The following is an 18,708-nucleotide window of genomic DNA, read 5'->3' as shown; positions in this document are numbered from 1 at the left end:
GACACATGAGTTGGTTTGGTTCTCCTGTGTTCTGCAGCAGAGACGTTTTCCTAAACTTGTTGATGACTAAAGTTCTGCTGGGATTTTTCCTCTTCCAAACAGAACCAGAACCTTTTGTAGAGCTGCTTGCTTCAGTGTGTAGAGGAGTGTTTGATTCTCACATCTGGATCTATTTTGGCTAAAGGTGCTGTTTGCTGGTAACCCCCCCGCTGAGGATGTCTTTCTGTATTTGTGCTTCTGTTCATCACTGATCCAATCAACTTTTCCTCTTTTCACGTTGGTGAATAAGTGAAATAATTCAGATCAATGTGTAGAAAAAACAAAGAAGTGGAGATAAGAATAACTGGAATTTATTCTAGGAGCATCTTAAATTCAGGGAGAGCCAAGGCGAACACAACAAACAGAACACACCTCTAGTAAACGGAGAAAACAAACTTCCCTCAGATCCTACAAAATAAAAGTCCCAAACCTACATGCTGACTGTCTGACCACTAAAAGAAACAGGAGAACAAGGATTTGGCAGAAAATGGCAGCTCTCCCCTACAAAGTTGACAGTTTCTCTCTCTTCCAAATCAGCCCATGAGCCCAGCCTGATGTCACCACTGTTAGACTGCAGACTGGGGCTGCTATGCTGCTCCAACTCTTCTATCTGATCCTCAACCATGATGCTCCTTTGATTATGCATTGACTTGATTCTATATATGCATAAATATTCTATTGTGAAATATGTTTGTTTCCTGCCTGCAGTAACAGATGAGATGTGCCGAGGTCAGCAGCTATTTTATTTACACATTTTCCAGAATTCCTTCAAGTTTATAATGTGAACTTTAGAGTTTAAACTGTTTTCAAATGTTCAATCTGGTTTTTAGTTCACTTTAAGATGATCCTGATTTGACTCCATAGTGACGTTTCAGAAGTTAGAATTAGAGGAAGTGAGTGGGAATCGCAGGCCCAGACCCATCGTGGCCAAGTTGGTGCTGCACGAAGAGAAGGAAGAGGTGAGGCGCCGTGGTAGGGAGCTCCGGGGACATCAGGATGGATGATCAGTTCCCTAAAGAAAGGATCCTGATCCCCATCAGAAGGAAGTTTCTGAGTGAAGGGGCCCGCGCTGTCATCTCTGTGGACCGACTCTATGTGAATGGACAGCTCCACCGCGACCCAAACGTCACTCCCTGGCTCTTCTAAACCAGACATGTATCCACACCCTTTACACTCTCTGCACAGGTGTCAGTTTATGCTTATATGTGACACACTGGGCAGAACTCACGGGGCAGAAAGGTTTTCCACTTTAGGTAAAATCCCCACCAGTCTCCTCAGCAGCTTCAAACCTGTTTATGATAGGTTTGTTCTGTTTCTACCCTCCCTGTTTCTTAATTACCCCCTCCCTCTGCACTCCTTTTTCTCTTTTCACACACTATTCCCTCCCCCTCACCTAAGCTGCCACATAACTCAGCCACCCTACAATAGTACTGATCTGCACAACACACTCAGACACTCAGGATGTCCAGCATTATATCACATGCACTGTACATTACACATAAAGCCTCATAGCAACATCAAGCACACCATTATGTGTACATATATACTCATTTTTGCCTCCATCAATAACATACAGTTTCTAGCATCCACCTCAACAGCAGCATGTCCACCCTAAGGTTAGTTACTTGGAATGTGCACGGAGCTGGAACCTGAGAGAAGAGACTGAAAATATTGACCACATTAAAAAACCTCAAAACTGATCTTGCGTTTCTTCAAGAAACTCATATGTCTAATTCCTCAGTGAATATTTTCGCCACAGCAGATTTTCCAAACGTATATTCAGCCTGTTATAATTCTAGACAGAGAGGAGTAGCAATTATGATAAATAAGGAAGTTAAATTCACCGAAGCCAAAAAAATCGTAGATCCAGAAGGAAGATTTATAATAGTCACTCTTTCCACTCAAAATATGCAGCTGTGTTTAGCTAATGTGTACGCCCCCAATGCAGATGACCCTAAATTCTTTCATTCCTTCTTCTCTGCGCTATCTGAGCATACAGACAAATCGCTAATTATTGCAGGTGACCTCAACATGTGTTTAGATCCAGAGATGGATAGGCTAAATAACACAGGAAATCTTAGAATCTGGCAATCCACAAACACTGTTAAACAGTACATGGAGGATTTTGGTCTTTGTGATGTTTGGCGTTTATTCCACCCCACGAAAAGAGCTTATACCTTTTTTTCCACAGTTCATCAATCATACTCCAGGCTAGATTATTTCTTGGTTAACAGCTCCTTGTTGAACATAGCTATGGAAACACAGATCCAGCTGCGATAAATTCTGTTTTTAAAAACTTTTACCAATCCTCAACTCATCTCAAATTGATCCTTCTGACAATGACATCAATAGTTTTCTCAATAGCATAGCTTTGCCTAGACCAGGGGTAGGCAACCTGCGGCTCTGGAGCCACATGCGGCTCTTCAGCCTCATTGTAGTGGCTCCCGATGGCTGGCGACCTGTCCAGGGTGTACCCTGCCCTACGCCTATACCAGCCGGCCCCCGTGACCCCACTGATGGGAAAGAAGCGGGTAAAAGTATATGGACCATCTAAAATTTAGATGACAAATTATAAAAAAAAAAAAAAAACTTTATTTAGATTCTAAAATTTAGATTCTAAATAAAGTTTTTTTTTTTATTTGTCACTTTAAATATATGTCACATCAACGTCAGCAGCCGTCGCCTTTACTTGCTGGCGGGACCACGACGGGAACCCCTACCACTGTAAGCATAAAAAGAGCCCAAAAAAGAAAAGTTTCAGAAGAAAATAGAGAGTTTAATGCAGCGCGGACATCTGCCAATGACGCTGGCTTACCTGCGTGCTTGATATGTGGCGAGAAACTATCAAACAACAAAAAAAAGTAACGTTGAAAGACATTTTCAAAGCAAGCATTTAGCATTTGCTGAAAAATACCCAACCGAAGATGAGCGCCAGAGAGCAATTTTCTGAATTGCAACGAGGAGATGGAGAGAGAAAACTATCTTTCAAAAAATGGATCAGCTCTCCACAGTCAACTACAGCGGCTAGTTTTTGGCAGCTCAGGAGATGGTAAAGAGGGGTAAGCCGTTCACAGACGGAGAATACATAAAAGAAACCTTTATTCAAATATCAGAGCATCTATTCTCCGATTTTAAAAACAAAAAGGAAATTGTTCAGAAAATGAAATACATGCTTCTCTCTGCAAAGACTGTTAAGGACAGGACCATTAAAATGGCAGCAAATATCAGTAGTAAGCAAATTGACGATGTTAATGCAGCTCAAGCATCTTCAATTGCCTGTGATGAGTCAAGTGATGTAAACGATGTTGAGGAGGTAGCACTTTTATGCAGGTACCCCAATGCTAATGGGCCGCAGGAAGAACTGATTGAACTCATACCGCTTAAGGGCCAAACTCGGGGGCAGGACATTTGTGATGCTGTTGTCTAAAAGATAAAGGGATAAACCCCACTCACCTAGTGTCGGTATCTACTGACGGGGCGCCAAGTATGAGAGGAGCACAGAAGGGCTTTGTGAATTTACTTCAAAAGTCACCGGGCCGAGATCTGATGACGTTTCTCTGCCTTATCCACCAAGAAGCACTTAGCGCACAAACATTTCCCCCTGAATGTGTGGAAGTAATGAACCTTGTTATTAAGATGGTGAACAAAATAATTGCGGATGGGTTAAGCCACCGACAGTTTTGTTCGTTGTTAGAAGAAGTAGAAAACACGTCTTCAGATCTCCTGCTGCTCAACAGAGTCCGGTGGCTGTCCAGGGGGGAGGTGCTGAAACGCGTCGCTGCCTGTCTGGAGCACGTAAAAACCTTCTTGGGAAATAAAGGCCTCAGGTATCCTGAGCTGGAAGACCCATCTTGGCTGGAAAAGTTTTACTTCATGGTAGACATGACAAGTTACTTGAACATGCTGAATAAAAATCTCCAAGGACAGGGAAGCACGGCTCTGCACATGCTGGAGGAGATTTGGGCATTTAAGCGCAAGATGACAGTGTTCGCCAGAGATGTACAAAATGGCACGCTCTCTCACTTCCCCTCCCTAAGAGAGTTCAAAGAAGAAAACAATCACATAAATTGTGATAATTTACACCGTGCCATTACTGCAATGCAAGCTGCATTTGGAGAAAGATTCAGTGAGTTCAGAAAGGAGAAACAGCCTCTCTCTTTCCCTGTCGCACCGCTGAACAGCGACCCATCCCTCCTGAACACATCCGCATTCACAGGAGTAAGTAAGCCTGATCTAGAAATTGAACTGGCCGATATTGCGGATAAAGTTTTGTGGGTTAACAAGTTTAAATCCCTGTCAGCGGATCTTGAAGAAATTGCCCGTCAGAGGGCTACTCTCGCTAAAGAGCACAAATGGAGTGATATGGAAAAACTACCCCAACCCGACAAACTTATTTTTGCAACATGGAATGCCATTCCTGACACCTAAATCAACATGAAAAGGTGTGCATTAGGAGTCCTATCCATCTTTGGTTCAACTTACTTATGCGAGCAAGTTTTCTCAAGCATGAACATTATAAAGTCCAAATACCGCTCCCGCCTCACCAGCGAGACTCTACAGTCCTGCATGAAGATGAAAGTCACATCTCACAGCGCCGACATAGGGAAGATCTGCAGGGAAATTCAGACACAGAAATCCCACTAAACAGGTAAGAGGAACATAATTTCCACTAAACAGGAAATTATTTTTTTTTAAATCCTCATACTCAGAACTGATGTCGTTTTTTTGTATTTTAAGGTGCGTCCATTGATCACTGGCTGGCTGCCAACAAACCCGAAGAGGACGGGAGAATGCATGGGTTACTACTATTAAACATATTATATATTAAAGTGGGCTTGTTTGTTGTATTCAGTGGCTTCAACTGTTAAAATTTAAATAAAGATTAAAACTTTTAGAAGTTTATAAACTCTGTAATTTTTTGCGGCTCCAGACACATTTTTTTGGGAGGGGGGTGGGCAAAGTGGATCTTTTGACAAAAAAGGTTGCCGACCCCTGGCCTAGACCAAAAACAGGGACAAGTCACAGCCCCGGAGTCCCCTCTTACTGAAGAAGAGCTACATAAAGCATTAACCAACATGCCTAGTAAAAACGCCCCAGGACCAGACGGCTTCCCAGCAGAATTTTAGAAAGAGTTTTGGCTAATTTTAGCTCCCATTTTTCTCAGAATGACAATAGAAATTAAGGACAATTATCTACCTCCAAATATGAATTCTGATACTATTATCTTACTTCTGAAACCTGGGAAAGATCCCACATCACCATCCAGCTATCGACACATATCGCTGATTAATGCAGATCTTAAAATAATCTGCAAAGCTTTAGGCTGGAGAAGGTAGTTCCTTCTCTAATACATCCTGACCAAACAGGTTTTATAAAGGGTAGACATCCATCTACCAACATGCGCAGATTAATCAACCTCATAGATTATACAACCATCAACAACCGAGAAGCAACCATTTTGTCACTGGATGCAGAAAAGGCATTTGATCGGGTCAACTGGAAATTTTTAATAGCCACCCTGAACAAATTTGGCTTTGGAAAATCATTTATTAACTGGATTAAAATATTATATGCCTCTCCTAATGCTCGTATCAGAACAAATGATCAAACATCTCCAAGCTTTAATTTACAAAGAGGAACCAGACAAGGCTGTCCACTATCTCCATCTTTATTTGCACTATTTATTGAACCTCTAGCTGCTGCTATTAGGCAAAGTCGAGACATTGAAGGCATTCAAACCAAAAATCTAGAACACAAAATAAGTCTTTATGCAGATGATGTTTTACTATTTACTCCAAATTCACAATCTTCCATCTGCCAAATCATCTCCCTAATTAATAGATTTCCCTCAGTTTCAGAATACTCCATAAACTGGTCTAAAAGCACAATTCTACCAATTAATTGAAATTACCTAAATCCGTCATCTATTAAAATACAAACAGGCAACATAAAGTACTTAGGTATAAATATTTCCTCTAGGCTTTCTGATCTATTCAAGCTAAACCACACCCAACTCTACCCATTTCTCTAATCGGGAGAGTTGCAACCATAAAAATGACGATTCTCCCAAAAATTAACTACCTGTTTTCAATGATTCCTTCCAAACCTCCAACTACTTGGTTCAAATCATTAGACTCATTCATTTCCCAATTCCTCTGGGAAGGTAAACCACCAAGGATCAGTTTAAAAACTATTCAAAAACATAAAGATAGAGGAGGACTAGGCCTTCCAGACTTCCAGGACTACTACTCCATGAACAGATTGTGTTATGTACAAAAATGGCTGAATCCTGGTGTGCTGGATGAATCCTGGCTAGACATAGAACAAAATCTGTGATAACCTAGATATTTCTAATTTACCTTTCTTCAGTTCTAAAATTAAACAACACAAATGCTTCAGAAGTTTAAACATCAGCTCATCCTTAACAGCCTGGTGGGATTTTCTCAAAAAAACAACCTCACATTATTTCCATGTAAACTTACCCCCATTTGGAATAACCCTGACATTTTAATTAGCAATAGCTGCATATTTTGTCACAGAGTGTAATTGTAAAATGAAGCTTTTTAAATTGTGTGCGTTTAATGTTAAAATTGTCCTCGTTGGTCACCTATAAGCCCTTTTTTTGGTCTACTTTTCTGAGAAAACTGGACTTCGAGTCTTTATAATCTAGAAAATCGTGCACTCTGCCAGTCAACCACACTAACGGCTACGTATGTAAAGATCTGCTGGCTTCAGCTGCTCAATAAAGCCGTTCTGAACTGCCTGGTTGGAATGAGGTTTCATTGAGTGATGTTTCATTTTGATGTGGGCTCGTTTTATGTGGCACAGATCAGCATCGCTGCTCCCACTGAGAGCAATGTTCTTCACATTATAGGTGGGTTAAAAATACACAGTAATCATGTGTCAATATGTCACCTCTAGTGTGCGGCCCGGAACTTTGCTCATTTTTCTGTATTTGGCCCTCACCAAAAAAACTTTGGACACCCCTGCCATAGATTGAGGATAACGTTGAGAGGGACAGAAATGTTCTATTCTGAATTATATGCTGGAACTGCTGGATTCCTTTGTTCTTCCATGAAGCAAAATGAATCATGTTTTGAACAAAAAAATTCCAAAAACAAAAGTTCTTTTTTACATAAAGGGAATACTTTTTCACAGTTCAGAATGCTATTTATTAAAATGCCCCGTCCTCGTGCGGGCCCCTTGGCGACGGCGGCCGTGTCCCCTGGGTGCCGGCTTCCTGGGCCCGGAGGTGCTCTCTCTGCACGGTGGGGGGGTTAACATTACACCTGAGCCGGGGGTGTTCGTGTCCCTGGGGGGTGGGTCCTGGTCCTTGCCCCTGAGCGCTGGGCCCTGCCAAACTTCCAACATGGCCGAGCCTGGTCGGGCCATATTTACAACACCCATTGTGGGCCACCCTTTTTTCCCTGGGGTTCCCCCCTCCTGGGCGGGGGCGGCGGGCCCCTGCCTTGCTCCTCCCTGGACCAACCGTGGGCCGGGTGGGTGGCTGCCTGGAGTGCGGAGCGGGTCTCCCTTGGGGGGTCCTGGCTCGTACCTGGGGTTGGGGCGGGGGGATGCCCGGAACCCCTGGGTGGTGGTGGGGTGCTCGTCTGGGGCTGTGGGCGTCCTTCTCCGGTGGGGCCCTGCGTTGGGCTCTCCCGGCGCGGCGGGGGGGCTGCTTTCCTGGTTGGGCTGGGGCGGCGCTCTCTTTCCCTCCGCGCCTCCCTGCTCTCTGGCTCTGGGGGCCTCGCGGCGGTCCTGCTGGCCCTGGCCTGGGTGGCGGTTGTTCCCTGCCTGTTCCCGTGTGGCGCTGGGGGGATTCCGGCTGCCGCTGCTGCTGCGGCGGGGGTCTGGGTGTGGGGGTGGCTGGGCGCTCCTCCTTCTTTTCACATTCCACCATCCATTTTAGAAGAACATAAACACTCACCTGAGCACAGGTGTTAGCTCACCTTTGCACTAATATTTTGCATGATTGAATGAATGAAAGATGTCACACTTGTTGGTTTAAAGGCATAGGTATGCGTTTGTGAATACTATCTGTTTTGTGTGCATGTTGACATGTGGACATTTTTGCAGCTAGCAGGTGTGTTGATAACCTATGAGTGTGTGTGTGGACAGGCCCCGCCCTTTTTGTACTACATTTGAACCTTACCATAATGATTAACAACCAGTATACTTGTTGCTTTATGCTGCTTCATGGTCTTATCCCCCTTCCCCTCCTATTATCACCCTCCTACCCCCCCCCCCCCTCTCTCTAACATCCCTCTCTCTTCTTCCCTTCTTTCCTTTTCCGTCCGGTCCAACACCAAAGATTTCCAAACATGGTTGAAATTAATAAAGTTTGGCCTCAATTACAAAAGGGGTTTATTCAGTCATACCTTTGGTTTGTCTGAAGATTAATAACGCCTCTTGTTAAAGTAAAATATGTCCAACACAAGAGGCCCTCCGCTCTCATCTGCCTGCCTAGCTGTTGGACAGGACAAGTTTAAAAAAAAAATTATAATAAAATGCCCCGTCCTCCGAACACAGAAAATATCGACCCCCACACCTCCGCTCAGTTCTCACACACCCATCTCCAATTGCACTCGCTCCCCCCCCCCCCCCCCCCCCCCCCCCTCTCTCGTGGCACGCGGGGCTGTCAGCACACACCCACTCCGCAACACACCTTTCTGTGAGCGACTCCATCTAGTGTTGAAACTGAGAAGTGCAACAGAGTTGATCTCAAGCGCCATGTGCGGGCCATATTCAATTACATTTTCAAAATTTGCTGCGGGCCAATATAAACAGACCCACGGGCCGCAGTTTGCCCGCCGGCTGTAGTTTGGACACCCCTGATCTATGGGATTAGTAAAAACAAATTTCTAGAATATCAGCAATTTAAATCAGCTATAAGCACTAAATACTGCCTGACCCAAATAGACCTAGACCTTTCCCTTACAGTAACACATTTTATTGACCCAAAAAAATCCCAAGCTCACTTCCAAAATGTATAAGTTGATATCTAACATAGATGAAACCATTTACTTACCCATGACAAAATGGGAGTCTGAGCTATCATTGAATTCTAGTGATCAATTTTGGCTACAGATCTGTTTGAATGCCTTTAATATGACCAAAAGTCCTAATCTGCAACTTATTCAATACAAGATTCTCCACAGAACTCACTACACCGGACAGAGGTTATTTAAAATGGGTCTCAATCAGTCTGCTGTATGCACACAGTGCATAGGTAACAACATAGACGACTATTTGCATGCTCTGTGGCTCTGTCCACCTGTCCAATCATTTTGGCGTAAGGTCTGTGAGGATTTATCAGTCTGGTTTAATCATAAGATTCCTGCTTGCCCCAAATTCTGCTTATTCTGTGACCTGAATAACATCAACATGGAATCTAACAAGGCCTATATGGTTCTCACCGCTGTATGTATCGCAAAGAAAACTATCCTCCTAAACTGGAAATCTAAAAATAATCTTAGCATCAACCACTACAGAAACCTCATGTCAGAGCATATTAGTTTAAAGATAATGTCCTCCACAAAAAACCTGTCGGCTTCAGACTCTCCCTGGCTCCAGCTGGTTAGTCACATCACCTAGTAGGGGTGGGATGGTGATGGGTTGAGCCGGGTCCTGGCCGGTTGGGTGGGCCGGGGTGGGTTTGGGGTGGTGGGATCTGCCGGGCCTGCCGTTCTCCAGGCTTCGGGGCTCTGGCTGCTCGTAGGGGGGGCGCACTCTGCCGGCGACTTGGTAGGGGCTCCTGGGTTGGTGCCTTCTGGGCGCAGGGTAGGCAGTGCGACCGGGAACGGCAGACGGGTGCCGTGCTGGGTGGCTGGTTGCCGTGGCGTGGGGGGGGGCTTGGGGTTCTGGAGCCTGGGGTCGTCTGCCCGCGGCCGGTGTTTCGCCCGTGGCCAGTAGTTGGCGCATGGCCTGGCCTCCCGGGGGGGTCGGCGTTGCATTCGAAGCAGGGGTTAAGGGGTTCACTTGGGTGGGTTTATTGTATTATTACTATTTTATTTATTTATTCATTTATTATTTTATTCCTTTCTTTCCTTTTTATTTATTTTTATTATTTTTTATTATTATTTTCTTTAATTTATTTATTTCATTTTATTTATTTTATTATTATTAGTAGTAGCAGTATTAGTATCATTTATTATTATTATTATTTAATCTATTTTGGGTTTTTTTAGGGGGGGGTGCAGGGGGCGGGGTGCTAGTCCTTAGGGAGGTCAGGGCATGAATGGTGGGGCTGGCCCTCCTGCCCCTCCGTTTTGGCACCGGGCCCCTTCCTTGCTGGCTGTCTCTCGGCGCTACGAGGCTCTGACCTCCATCTGCGGCTGGCTTGCCGCCTCCTGACTGCCAACCGCCCTGGGAGGGGGTCGCCTACCGCGGCCGGCTGGGGGGCCGGTCGCTCGGGGGAGCCTTCTTCCCCGGTTGTGCCCATCCGGCTGCTCCTCCCCGCTCTCACCCAAACAAATTTCGCACACAGGCACATAGGGCTCGGGGTATCTGGATGGGGGGGTCATGCTGGCGGGGCTCACTTGGAGTGTCTCTCTGGGGTCGCGTCGGCATCCGCCCTCCATCCCGCTTTTACTTGCATATTAGACACCCTGATTAATCTAGGGCCTTGTGGGGAGGGTCATCTTTCACTGGTCCCCCACACAATTTTAACTTCCACTTTAGACACACACTGCATGTTAGCAGCACACACACAGCAAATACACACCACACACAGAGGGACCCTGGAGTGGGGGGGCCCTGCGGCTTGGAAGCGGTGGGGCTTCCCACACTAGAGACCTCCTATTTTACCTGCAGCACACATACAGCACTCCCACATCTCCGTACATGGGTGGGGTCGGGGAGGGGCGGTCGGTCTTCACCCCCCTGGTCCTCTCAGGGGGGCCGGGGATTGTGGGTATCCTGTCGGTTGCGGTGATGGTCGGGCATACGACGCTGGGGGGTCGGTCGGCCGAAGGGGGTTACTGCGTGGCGGCAGGGGGTGGGGGGCAACCACAAGATCGTAAGTATGTGTGTGAGAGTGCATGGGTGGGACGGACCTGGGGGCTGGCTCACTGGGATCCTCTGTGCCTTTCCCTCCCCATCACAGAGGGGGGAGGGCATTGAGGGGGTTGGGGAGGGGGGCTCAGATAATATGGCGGGTGAGGAAGGTTGTAGTGGGTAGGGTTATGGGGGGTGGCTGTGGGTTGCTTGGATTGGGTACCGGGGCTGGCTCGCGGAGACGGGGCGCCGGTCGGGTGGTGGGCGGCTCATGGGTTTTCGGGGCCCTGGCTTCATCCTTGGCTCTTGTCTTGGGTTCGCTTATGCCTTTGGGTGTCGGGGGGGGCCCCCTATAGGGTGGCCTTCTCTGCGCCTGGCTGGGTGGGCGGTCCCCTCCTCCCTCACTCCCGGGCTGCCTGGGTCCGGATGCCGGGGGCGCTTCTGGCCTGGGGGTCTCTCCTCCCCTCTCCTGGTCTGGCTGGGTAGGATCTGGCTCCCTTTATGAACACACGGTTCACTTTGGCAGCGTGCATGTATCTCCACCCCCACGCGCATGTGCACACTGCCACACTGCTCCCTGTCTGCTTCATCCCCCTTCCTAACCCACAGTGTCTTGATGGAGAGATATTTTCCGCTCATCTTCGTGTCAGAACTTCACCTTTGATGTAATATTTGTCTTTCCAGCAGATCTGGTATAATTGTTACAACTTAAAATAAAAACTTATTCAAATCAGTACTTGTATCCCCCACTTTCTCACCTCTTTTCCTTTTACTCTCTTCCACCCCCCCTCACATTCTTCCCCTCTCCCTCCCCACACACACTAAATGTAACAAATAAAAAAAATAATACAACAAAAAGGGGTTTATACAAATCTACACTCTGATTTCTCGAAGCTATACAACCTCTTTTTGTGATAGTAATACCTGTCCAAACAAAATGCCTTCAGCTCTAATTGTTTGCTAAGTTGTTGGACAGAACAAGTAAGAATTAGAGGAAGTGCAGTTCTCCATCAGTCCACTGGGGGAGCTGCAGCACCATAACTGAGAGACAGTGAAGCTGATCTCAGATCAGTTCCTGCTGCAGCTCTGACACTCATCTCCACTTCCTCTGATTCCTCCATCACTCTGCTCTCCACCTCCCAGGAACACCGTCCAGTCACCACATCTCTGCAGACCAGCTGCTGCTGCTGCTCCTCTCTGCTCCTCCAGGAGGAACATCAGACTCACCACCTCCACCTGAAGAGAGAAAGTAGAGAGACGGAGATGAAGGAGTGTCTCCTGATCCTGGTCTGTCAGTCAGTGATGCAGCACAGCAGCAGAAAGAGCAGCAGGAGCTTCAGTCCTGTTCAGAGCAGCAGCTTCCTGTCATCTTCACCTGTTGGAGCTTCTGCTGCTCTGATTGGCTGACTGTTGTCCTGAAGCCTGTCATCATTCTCCTCAGAGCTTCACTGAGAAGCTGCAGCTTCACAGGAAACTCTGCATCTTTGCTCTCAGACTAACTTTAGGACCAAACATCTGGAGGCAGCTGGACTGACTCCAACCCTATACTGACCCCAGAGACTGCAGTTTGGAGTTTGGACTCTTCACCAGATCCTGGAGCTGCTGAACATCTGAAGAATGAAGGTAATTCCCTCTCAGGTCCAGTTCTGTCAGGTGGGACGGGTTGGAATTCAGAGCTGAGACCAGAGCAGGAATTCTGGACCAATCCAAATGGCATTCCTCCAACCTGAATCCAGAACAAAGAGTTGAGTTTAAAGACAAAGTTCCTGTTTTTCATCCTTCACTTCTTCTAAAGAGTTCAGAGCTGAAGAAAATCAGAAAGTTTAGAAAAAGTCCAAAGATGTGAAGCAACAGCAGCAGATCAGAAGAGTCCAGCAGAAGCAGAGAAGAAGAACATTCAGGAACATTCAGGACAACATGCAGCTGCTTCAGGAAAGAAGTCCAGATGTGTGAAAGTCAAACATCAGCCTGTGGCTGCATCCAAACCAACTGATGTTTCTGCAGCAACAGCAGAAAAAGTCCACTTCCTCTTTCTGCTCAGCTCTTCTCCAAACAGCACTGAATCATGGGAGAATTTCAGCAGCAGGATGCTGGAAAGTCTTCCTCCCAGTTTTCAGGAGATGATCTTCCAGTCCTTCTCTGCTGCAGCCCTTCAAGCAGAGACTTTCAGCTCCAACAGATCAAAGCAGAGAGAAGAAGGAAGTGATGAGGAAGAGTCAGCAGCAAATGTTGGACATTGATCCCTGATCAAGCATGACTTCAGCTCTGAATGAAGAGTCAGAAGCTGCTGGGAGCTTTGATGGATGATGTGATGATGTTTGTGGATGAAAAGGTGAGGATGTTTGTGGAGGATGTGTCTGTCAGAGCAGCATCCAGCTGCAGCAGGACTCTGTCACCCTAACCCTTTGGACTCTCAGCTGCATCTGCTGAAACACAGCAGGACTCAGAGTGCATGTGAGCGTGCACGTGAGGCTGCTGCTTCTGCACGCGCTTTAAAGGAGTCTCTTGGACCAAAGACACAGAGCAGAGCTGATGAGCTTCATGTCTGCAGTTCAGTCCTAACACAACTTTGTCATCATATGGATGTGAACACAACTGAAACATGGAGTCTAACCTCAGAGTCTGCAGTCTGCAGTCTGGACTCTCCAGAAAACCACACAGATGAAGAACTCCGCAATTCAGGTTCTGGTTTCTGCTCAGGTCCAGTTCTGTCAGATAGGACGGGTTTTTCTTCAGAGCTGAGACCAGAACTTCACAGCTGAATTGTGACAAACTGCAGTCCTTCAACCTGCAATGAGACAGAAAAGTGTGTTCAGGAGCAGTGATGCAGCTGGAGGTCCAGGAACTTGGTCCATTCAGTCAGGTGGGACCCGCCCTGATGAGACACTGACAGATGACATTTTCAGGAGAGATTTTGGATGAAAAATCATGAAGACCTGGAAATGAAAATGCATTATGCATGGGGTAAGAGGTAAGATCGGGCCTAAAAAATCCAGCCCGACCCGACACAGGCCCGCAGGCATTAAAGCCAAACCCGGTCCGAACCCGACCAATTAACTTGATTTGCAGGCCCGAGCCCGAAGCAAACCCGAAATTTCAATTTATCCCATTTTTATTTCCAGAAACCCCCCCCAGATTTCTTAAAGGTAAAATAATCTACATATTTTTACGATCATGAAAGCTATTTTCTTTTGAACAGAGAGTGGTCGCTGCAGCCGCGTGCGTATAAGCTCGTTGTTGTGGCATAGAGTTCTGCCGGAAGCGCTGCACATAGGTTCCTCCCTACATGACAAATGCATTTGCACAACGAAATAACGCTGGAACACAGAAAAAGAGGCCATTTTTAATTTTTCGCTCCTATATAATTGCTATTCGATATTTTACTTTATTACTTTATTTATTTTATTTTTATTTTATTTCCCAACTAATGACTCATCCGCGATGATCCAGTATAAACTGAGGGAAGTGACTTTTTACAAAAAAAGTAACAAACAAAATAGAAAAGAAGTAGTCCGCTCCCACACTTAACTAGTCAAGTGGACCGGCGGAGCGCGGACTTACAGCTTTGTGTTTGGGGGGGGGGGGGGGGGGGGGGGGGGGGCTTTGTTACATGAGCGGTATGTGTGGGAGATTCGAGTTGCGATCCGTCCCGCAACTCTAGGTGAATGACCGAACTCAGAACTGGGTCTAAAAGTGTGTCTCAGAGGCTTTGGGGCGGTGTAATAATAATAATAATAATAATAAATTTTATTTAGAATGCGCTTTACATTTTAGATAAAATCTCAAAGCGCTACAATGGAGGCAGGAATAACAATGGTTTACAATAAGAACAAAGTAAGACAAAAAACAATAGTCAAAGTACTTAAAAGCATTATTAAAAAAGAAAGTTTTTAAGCCCTTTTTAAATGTGCCAAGGCTTTGTGGGGCTCTGAGGGATTGTGGAAGATTGTTCCAGAGTGGAGGGCTGATGAAGGCAGTGTGTGAAATTGGAACGGAGGAGTCGTGAAGTGGCTTGCGGGAAAAGGAGCTTACTTGAGTTCCATGTGTCCATGGAACTCCATGGACACATTGGTAGGTGAGAAGACAGAGTTTGTATTGAATTCTGGAACGAATGGGTAACCAGTGAAGTGACTGAAGGACAGGAGTGATGTGGTCAAATTTGCGTCTCCTTGTCAGGACCCTAGCAGCGCAGTTTTGGATGTGCTGGAGCTCCAGGCTCCTGCCAGGAATCTCAACAAGGAGAGCATTGCAATAATCTAGTCTGGAGGAGATAAAAGCATGGATTACTTTTTCTGCATCAGACTGGGTGAGTGAGGGGCGGAGCTTTGCAATGTTTTTGAGATGGAAAAAAGAGACTTTGGAGAGGTGACGTATATGATGATCAAATGTTAGAGTAGAATCGATTTTGACACCAAGATTTATCACAGGTGAAGAAAGCAGGATGTTGTGACCAGAGACCAGAATACTTTTGGTGGAGGATGTTTTGATCTGGTGAGGGGTAACGATTAATATGGCTTCAGTTTTGTTGCTGTTGAATTGGAGAGAGTTTTCAGCCATCCATGCCTCTATCTCCTCGAGACATGCCTGGAGGGCAGAAGAAGTTAGGGTGGGAGTGGAATCCATTTTTACACATAACTGTGTGTCATCGGCGTAACAGTGGAATGAGATGTTGTGTTTACGAATGATTTGTCCAAGTGGAGATATGTAGATGGTAAAGAGTGAAGGTCCAAGAACAGAGCCTTGAGGAACTCTGCAGGGGACTGTGTGTGTGTGAGATTTAGCAGTCCCCAGAGCCACATATTCTGTCCTGTTTGTGAGATAATAATAATAATGGATTGGATTTATCTGCGCTTTTCAAGACACCCAAAGCGCTTACATTGTGTCCATTATTCATTCACTCCTCATTCATACTTGGTGATGGTAAGCTACGGTTGTAGCCACAGCTACAACCGTAGCTTGCTGATTTAAACCAGTTGAATATGTTCCCAGAGAGTCCAACAGTAGTATGAAGACAGTTAAGGAGAATGCCGTGATCCACAGTGTCAAATGCAGCTGATAGGTCCAGAAGGAAGAGTAGAGATGGGGAGCCCTGGTCATTCATGATGATGAGTAGGTCATTCATGACTCGGACCAGGGCTGTCTCTGTACTGTGAGCTGGCCGGAAACCAGACTGAAATTTTTCATATAAGCTGTGCGTTGAGAGATGATGGTGGAGCTGAGCAGCGACAACTTTTTCAAGAACCTTGGACAGGAATGGTAGGTTGGAGATGGGTCTGTAGTTTGCCAAGTTATCAGGGTCCAGTGCAGGCTTTTTTAAGTGTGGTCTTATAAAAGCAGTTTTGAGAGCAAGGGGGACATGACCAGCTTGTAATGATTGGTTAATTATAGTTGTGATAATTGGACTGATACTTTGATCAGGGCTGTTGGGAGGGGGTCAAGTGAGCAGGTTGAGAATTTCATAGTCCTCAAGATGGCCTCAACCTCTTTCTGTGTAGTGGATGTGAATTCAGAAGGGGTCCTTGGAGCTGTTGGTACAGTCGGGTTTGCAGATGAGGTGGGAATAGTGGTAGTGGGCAGCAAGTTAGATCTTATGGAAGATATTTTTTTGGTGAAAAAATCCATGAATCTATCACAGCTGCTGACACTAGCATCACTATGGGTAAGTGTGGGGGGCTTAAGCAGAGAGTGTATGGTGGAAAACAGCTGTTTTGAATTTCCAGTGTTGCTATTGATCTTGTGGGAATAGAACTTAGACCTGGCTATTGTAAGGGCTATACAGTAGACCAGGGGTCGGGAACCTATGGCTCGCGAGCCATATATGGCTCTTTTGATGGTCACATGTGGCTCGCAGACAAATCTTTAATTATACTTTTTTTTTTTATTAGACCAGTCCTCGGCGCGATGCCAGAGGCGCGCAGTAGTAGCGGTGCTTAGAGAGAGAAATCTGCGCCAGCACTTTCAGTTTACTATTATCTATTATTTCACAGAGTTTGTGCCAGATGAAAACCTGTGAATTGCCGTGCCTAAAACTGCGCGCTCCCGTCTCTGAGAAAGAGCGCGCAGTTGCGGAGACGGGATGTGTGAGGAAGAAAGCAGAGGGTGGGGGTGAGGGGTTGTGGAGACCGGCAGCAGGTGAATCGCGCAGGGATTGTAAAAACGTAAAACCCGCTGCCCGTCACTCACTGCAGCGTGTGAGTGTGTGTTTGACTCCATGTCTGCATGTGAGCAGTCTTTGTCACATCTACAGAACATTCAGACCTAAGATCACGTTTAACGTCTCAACGCCTGCGTGAAGCAGAAACTCACCACGTATCAACCAGACAAGACAATCAGCAAAACTACCACGAGAAATACTCGTCATTTATTAGCAACAGCATAACAATGTTATTGAAAAGAATCCACAGACTTATTGTACTTTAAAAATGTTGAAATTACATCAAATGCACACATTCATTTGTATATTTAGTTTTAAACATATTGTCGCAGACTGAGTTTAACTTGGCTGTTAGGCCGCGTTATAAGTTCTGGAGTTCTGGAACGCATCAAGCAGAGATCTGATTGGCCCTCAGTTCTGTCGCTCAGCCTGTTGTTAGGTAATTTGGACCAATGGGGTTCAGCTATGGGCCGAATAAGGGAAATGGGAGGGCTGGAGCGGGAGCAGGGGAATATAAAGTTGGGAGAAGCGCTCTCATCTCGCTGGAGAGATTCAGAAGTTGCTGAATTAATTGTACGGCGTTTGTTGTGGTCTGCAGTAACCAGAATAAAGAACCTTAAAAGAGGTTAAGTCTCCGTGCCTCAGTGTGGGAAAGGGACACTACATTATTGTATGGCTCTTTCGAAGTTACATTTAAAAATATGTGGCGTTTATGGCTCTCTCTGCAAAAAAGGTTCCCGACCCCTGCAGTAGAGTTTTTGATGGTCTCGATGGGCCTGTTTGTGTACTGCCAAGTTGTTTTTTACGAGTCTCCGTTCCATGGCTCGTCCAAGTCTTTTAAGAATACGCAGTTCCTCTTTGTACCACGGGGCTGATCTAGTGAAAGAGACGGTTCTTGATTTCAGGGGTGAATTGGATTGCAGAATGTTATGAAGTGTAGAATTGTAATGATCAACAGATTCATTAACTGAGGTGAGTGGTGATGGCAGAGTTTTTGTATATCCTCTTGAATGGCTGCATGGTCAATGTTTTTGAAGTTCCTGAAATATATTTTCCGTTTTGTGTTTTGATGTTGGTGAGCCAATGCTACTTTTAATGAAATAACCTTGTGGTCAGACACGTCCAAGTCATAAATAGGATTACATAATACAGATTAAATGAAGTGCGTGGAGGGGATGGGGGATTGGGGGGTTGGGGGTCCGCGGCACACGTCTGTGCAGAACCGGGGCCTGTGATCCGTATGGTTATGGTATGGCTTTTGCGGAGTGTGAAATATCAATGTATATAGCCGCTCGGCGGAACCGATATCCTCTCCCGGTTTTTCAAACCCTACTGCGCATGTGCGAATGATTTATTACGACCGAAAATGTGACCCATGGTACGTTTGTTATATTCTGAAAACATTTTTCAGGGCTCATGTACAGGGTTGGATTCTAATTCGACCATAGATCCGATTAAGATATTTTGCACATGTAACTGTGGCTTATGGTGTCGACTCGCAACGTGGCGGGGGCGTGGCA

At 45.9% G+C, this 18,708-nt stretch overlaps 1 protein-coding gene across 1 annotated transcript in view; it reads right to left on the bottom strand.

The window, feature by feature from the left end:
- Positions 1-8,967: 8,967 nt before the first annotated feature.
- The window catches only part of LOC144983597 (NLR family CARD domain-containing protein 3-like), a 92,703-nt gene continuing 82,962 nt past the window's right edge, over positions 8,968-18,708 (bottom strand). Inside the window, exon 11 of the mRNA XM_078930455.1 lies at positions 8,968-12,270. Within this exon, the coding sequence (XP_078786581.1) occupies positions 12,258-12,270 (13 nt within the window). The 3' untranslated portion in view covers positions 8,968-12,257. The remainder of the gene's footprint in view (positions 12,271-18,708) is intronic.

The sequence above is a fragment of the Oryzias latipes genome, chromosome 2 (assembly GCF_053564925.1).
Source record: "Oryzias latipes strain Hd-rR chromosome 2, Olatipes_Hd-rR_3.1".
In the NCBI taxonomy this organism is placed as follows: Eukaryota; Metazoa; Chordata; class Actinopteri; order Beloniformes; family Adrianichthyidae; genus Oryzias; species Oryzias latipes.
This window is presented reverse-complemented; position numbering and strand designations above follow the sequence as displayed.